Source organism: Phaseolus vulgaris, chromosome 1 (assembly GCF_051622355.1).
Source record: "Phaseolus vulgaris cultivar YP4 chromosome 1, ASM5162235v1, whole genome shotgun sequence".
Classification (NCBI taxonomy): Eukaryota; Viridiplantae; Streptophyta; class Magnoliopsida; order Fabales; family Fabaceae; genus Phaseolus; species Phaseolus vulgaris.
The window spans coordinates 11,371,220-11,377,367 of NC_143498.1; the positions used below are offsets into that span (position 1 = coordinate 11,371,220).

The 6,148-nt window shown below is 27.9% G+C and overlaps 1 protein-coding gene across 2 annotated transcripts; it reads right to left on the reverse strand.

The window, feature by feature from the left end:
* Positions 1-239: 239 nt before the first annotated feature.
* On the reverse strand, positions 240-5,889 carry LOC137813539 (ultraviolet-B receptor UVR8). 2 transcript variants are annotated; one of them, XM_090300227.1, is made up of 5 exons: positions 5,749-5,889; positions 5,414-5,578; positions 2,172-2,207; positions 1,883-2,046; positions 264-1,637 (listed from the first exon to the last, which is right to left on the reverse strand). In XM_090300227.1, the coding sequence occupies exons 1-5, from the start codon at positions 5,828-5,830 to the stop codon at positions 357-359; spliced, it is 1,728 nt and encodes a 575-aa protein (XP_090156353.1). In that variant the 5' UTR covers positions 5,831-5,889; the 3' UTR covers positions 264-356. The 2 variants fall into 2 exon arrangements, with proteins under 2 accessions (XP_090156350.1, XP_090156353.1); XM_090300224.1 differs by lacking the exons at positions 2,172-2,207; positions 5,749-5,889 and having other exon boundaries at positions 240-1,637; positions 1,883-2,074; positions 5,414-5,452.
* Between the last annotated feature and the right edge of the window lie 259 nt (positions 5,890-6,148).

The window sequence follows — 6,148 nt, forward strand, 5'->3', positions numbered from 1 at the left end:
GTAATATTTTTAAATCTTCTTATGATTTTTCTTATATAAAAGATTAATCATCATTCCCAATGTAGACATTCCAATAACATTGACACATAAAAAAAAATTGTTTAGCTGAAAAATAATCACTTAAGACAATTAGAGAATTTTATATGTGGTGTATCCTTATATTATTATGAATTTTCATATCCCAACACATGTAATAAAAGCACCATCATCTGCGGCATAAAATTAAATGTGATGTAAATTAAAAAAATAAAATACAAATTATTATAAATAATTAAGCTATAAAAACACAACATTAATTTGGGTACATTAATTTTGTATGTACAATCCTTTGAATATAATGGTTTACTTTTTTCTTCTTACTCATTCTTTACATTTGAAGAGGATATATATTCATTTATAATCTCTTTAATCTTTTTTTTCATTAGCTTATCTTTCACAGCAACAAGCATATTTTGGTAGAGCATTTCCAACTTACTTAGCTTTGTACAATCTAATGTCTCTAAAATGTTCTTCCATTCCTTTGAAATGTCAAATGCATCTGAATTTTGCAACGAAAGAGGAATATTTTGTTCATCAAAAGGTTCTCCAAAGATAGAACCATGAAGCACACTGGCATATCTTTCCACTATGGATAACTTTGTTTGAAGTAGCTTCACTTTGTTCAATGCTGAAGATAATTTGTCATTTGTCTCACTAACTTCTTCACTCTCCGTTTTATCATGCTCACCAGAGTTATGTAATTCCTCTTGTTCGAAATCTTTCATCAGTGGAGGCCATAACACAATGGTGGGAGTGTAACTATCAATAGTCTTACCATTTCCAAGAACCCCACTCCTTCCTCTACCCCAAGACCAAAGCTTGTATCCCTCTTGTGCAACAATAACAGTGTGTGCAGCTCCGCATGCAACTTGAATTGGTTTTGGAAATTTGGGCTCATATGGATTGCATGAGATAAGATAGGGAGAAAGAGCATCACCAGAATGTATTCCACCATTACTATCATCAGGGCATAAGCCAAGACCTTTCTCCATTCCCCATGACCATACATACCCATCAAAGGAAACAACACAAGTATGAAACAAGCCACAGTCAACAGAAACAAGATGCACATTTTGTGGCAATTCTTTAACAGGTTCAGGAAGTAATTTGCTTAAAGTTGTACCATGCCCAAGTTGTCCATTATCCCCAAGGCCAAATGTCCAACATGTGCTTCCAAATGTCTCACTAGGACTCTTGTTGCGAGTGAGCAAAGCAGTGTGAAAGGCACCACATGTTACCTCATAAATTACCCAAGGGGACTCCAAATCAAATGTTTTCACCACTTCAGGTCGTGGCCTATTCTCCTTGTCCCCCAAACCTAATTGACCATGATTGTTGTTACCCCAAGTATAGCACACTAGATCATCCACACCCTTGAATGATTCTCCAGCAGTAACGAGAGCCACAACATGCTCCTTTCCACATGCTACTTGAACTACAATGTGACCATGAAAATCCCATACTGGTGTGGGAGTGAAGTTGGTTACAAGAGAGACGCCACCTTCTTTGTTTTCTCCAGGACAATTTCCCCACATCCATAGGGCACCAAGATTATCAATACACATAGACATCATTCCTCCTGCTTTGACAACAGTTATCTGTGAAATAGTTTAAAATACATATATAACTAGTGAGACACACACCTTGACTTGCTTTTTGTTTATAAATAAATGCAAAAGGGAAATTCATATTTCTTAAAGATAAATTGACACCCAGTATAGTTTCAACACTCATCCAACACCCTATTGTAAGGGACTAAAAAATAACAAAACTTAAAAATATCAATAAGCGAACACGAATAAAAAATAGTGTTTTATGTAATCACCAATCTTCATATATTTACCTTTAATGATGACTCATCTCCTGCTTCTGAAATAGTTGACGTTGATGAAGAAATAGGAGGGTGCAAGTCGAGAAACTTATTTAATAAGCAGGGCACTATAGAATAATCAACATCCTTATGTTTTTCACCATGGAAGTCCTCTCCATTGATACCAAGTTGGTCATCCATATAATAGTCAAGGATGTTGATAAACTAGATAAATCAGTTCAATATTATTATAACAAATAACAAATACACAAAGAATTTATGTGATTTAATTTCGCCAAAAGACTAAGAATATTAAGGATACATATATTGTAGCCCCAACACCAAACAGATCCATCATCTGTCAAACACAAGTAGTATAAACAATTAAATAGGAGAAAAAACATTTAAATTTCATTTTCTTTGTATTGTCCTAAGTTTGCATTACATAGCCATTCATTTTATTTTACCAGATTTCAATTTTGAATACATCATATGTCGTTTCTTATCCATTTATCAAACAAGTCGTAAAAAAAAATCACATAATGCACACAATATTCATTTTTAATTATAAATAAACATCTTAGGTATAAGTATGTGTCCCATCATCACAAAAGAAATTAACTTCTTTCTTATTAATGTTTAAAAAATATTGAATATCCCACTTTAACAAGAAATAAAATATTTTATATTATATAAATGAAATGTAGATCTCATCTTGTCTTATAAACGAGATTTATAAAATTGAATAGACTTAAAATCTACTTCTCTTTAAAATTTAAAGAAACTATAGCACATGTATCATCTTTATCAAACTTAGTTTTAAACTATGTTTTCATCAATGTATTGAAATGACACATATGAAAGAAAGATGCAAAAGAAGAACCTAAAACATTAAAAAAAAATAGTTGCAATATTCATACAACAATACTTTTTCCTTTCAATATCTCTCTCCTTTAGCCTTAGTTATATCTTCTCTCTCTTTCTTGCCTCTTTGTAATATATTCTCATAAAAATTGTTGTATAAATAATATTTTTTCTAAAAAACACCTAGAACTATTTCAAACCATAAATCATTAGTATGAAACCAACACTAACCATATATGACTTAAATGAATGTCAACTTATTCTTATAAGTTAACCTTTTATATATTTAAAGAAATAATTATGATAAAATTCACTCAATTTTACAATTGCATAGAAAACTCACCCATTAATATGATACATTATATATTTTATTTATACTACAAATTTTACAATATTATGATAGCATATGAGCATGTATTAAGAAAAACACTTAATATAGTATTATAACACATGAATTTGACTTAATATAATCATTTTTATTCAACTCTATTGGTTTGCAAATTATGTAAAATAAAATTCAGTCTATTTTAAAATTGAAATATTCAAATAGATTATATATATATGTGAATTATGTATTTTATAGTAAAAAAATAACAATATAATAATATAAAATAATTATGTTGGAACAAACTTAACTGGGTAATACAATACATAACTTTTAACTTGATAGTAATTTTGAAATTTTATTTTTTGGTTTGAGTGGTAATTTATTATTCATATTGATAGATGATGTCTTAATCTCTTTATCTACATGTGTAGATCATCTTGAGGTGTAGATCGTCTAGCTAGCTAGGTTGTCTAATGGCCAACAATATGTCTTTTTATTGTCCCTTATATATGAGCAATTAGAATTCATTAGTAAATGTAGATTATTTAGCTATAGGTAAATCCTCTAATAGCCAACAATGTACCATTTTATTATCCTCTATATATGAGTAACTTGTATTCACTCTAGTAAAGTGAAAATGAGATAAGAATTCAATTATATATATAAGTTATTTAAAATTAAAGAAAACTATTTATATAAATACTCTTTTAATTTAATAATGGATGAAAATAAGATTTACATTAAAATAATATTTTTACTTATAAGCTGTTTCTAAATTTTCGATAAAAAATAACAACAAGATAAACAAGAGAATGCAAATTCTACCCCACATTAGATCATCAAAACTTACACACGAATCTCAAATATTTTCAATGATTTTTAATGTTTTTCTTTTCCTCGTGACTTAAAAATTAGGCAAACTCTAAAAAAAGGTGTATAATTAACACATCAAGCGTGTTTAAAATAAGACGAACAAAATTTAAAGTATACACCATACATGAACTTGAAAATTTTACAAGAACAAGTTTTTTATTTATTTTTCACTCTGTCTAGTAAATACTAACTAATTAAGTTTACTAATTTTTTTAACGAGTTTATCATAATTGTTAGTCCATATAAATATATCAAATTTTGACTTTACTTTCTATACTTCTTTAAAATGATATTAAATCCTTATAAATTTTAAAACTTTTAAAAAAATAATATACTTCATGATACGTTTAGCTAGGACAACATGTCTACGAAACAACTACATCATTAATGAATGATATTAAAATTCATTAAAAAAAATCTTAAGGAATTAATGCTAGATGAATTTAAGATGGATTAGCACAATTTGCTCTATTTTGACTAATCCCTCAATTAAGTTAGTGCCAAATATTGCTAGTGTCAATAATGTGACCGCTAATATTAAAGTTAATTATAAGGATTATTATTGTAAAACACTAGTTAGTAAATATTGATGTGATGTATTTTGTATAAACTTGTTACGTATATGAGTGAATCTATATCAATTTTAAAGTGTACAAATCCTCATTTCTCATTAATCTATAATTGAGATATCACATAAAACTTGATATAATGGATCAAATATCTTTTTTGCATTTCTAGTTAATTGAACAAATATTTTAATGTATTATACATGTTATATATATAAATATAATTTTAGTATATTTAAAACATGTATTATACTCTGCTAGAAATCCTAATTTTATTTATACTAAATTAGTAAATTTTGATTTTAGTTCTTACATTTTTTTTTTAACTTTTATATCTCTAAGATTTGAAATTTTGCATTTGATCCCTACTATAAATTATACTCGTTAATAACTTGGATTATTAAAAGGTCAAATTACTTATTTTCATATAATACTCGACAATATCAACATTTGGTACATTTTTTTTTTTTTGAAGATTCCATTTTATTTAATTAACTCAAAATAAGCTCTAGGGACCAAAAATTATAATTTCATATTTTAGAAAAATTAAAATAAAAGAAAAATATTTTAAATATCAAAATCAAAATTTGCTCAAACACAATTATATTATATTATATATTTGTTAAATATATTTTTCGTAGTATTAAGTAAAATTATTATTATTTTCATAATTTTAGATCTCTGAATAGTAGTTATAGTAAAAGAATTATTCAAATAAGTTCTTAGTATATAAGAAACGATTTTTTTAGAATATATTATATTACAATATTATGATATTTGAATCAATAAAATATTTTAATATATTAGTTTATATTAAAAATTTATTTATCACGTAAATAAAATTGATAAAAAATCATTTTAACAATTTTTTAATAAAAAGAATCAGAAAATATAAGTTTGAGAAGAAAATCAATAAATATTAAGTAACAGAACCTGCTACGGCAAGGCTATGATAAGCACCGGCGGCAATTCCCACTATTCTGACGCTGCGTTCTTCTGATCCAAACCTGAGTTGAACGGGAAGATGGTGGTCGTGCTCAGAACCTCCACCAAGCCGCCCCAGTATTCCTCTTCCCCAAGAATAAACACGTCCATCCCCTGCAAACCAAAATCATATAAATAAATTTAAATTTCCTTATCGCTCGCAAATAAGTCTGCGATAATTTCATAGAAACTGCAATATGTTACAGAAATGGTTATGCGCATGATTCGTACGGGTCGCAAGAGCAAAGGAATTGTTGAAAGAAAAGAGGTAGTTAGACGATCACCAGTAAGAATAAGAGTATGTGCTTCCCCTGCAGCAATAGAGCAAATTTTGGTGGATGAGTTGGGCAAAGTCACGGTGTTCATTGTGTTCTGTGTGAAGAGAAGCAGATGAAATGCAAAATAGATTATAACTTTATTTAAGGTATCAGCAGTGTTTGGCCAAATATTCTCTCGGTTTTCTTTTTTGACCATGTAACCAAGCCCACCAACCCATGTACACGTTTCCAATTTCATTTCCTAATTTTTTCTTATCCTTATTTTGTCATTAAATTATTAAAAAGAATACCCGTAATAATTTTTATTATTTAATAAAATTTCATTTTATTCTATACATTCAATTTTGATACACTCACATCATAACAAATATATACATTCTCAATCATCCTAATTTTTAAATATTAT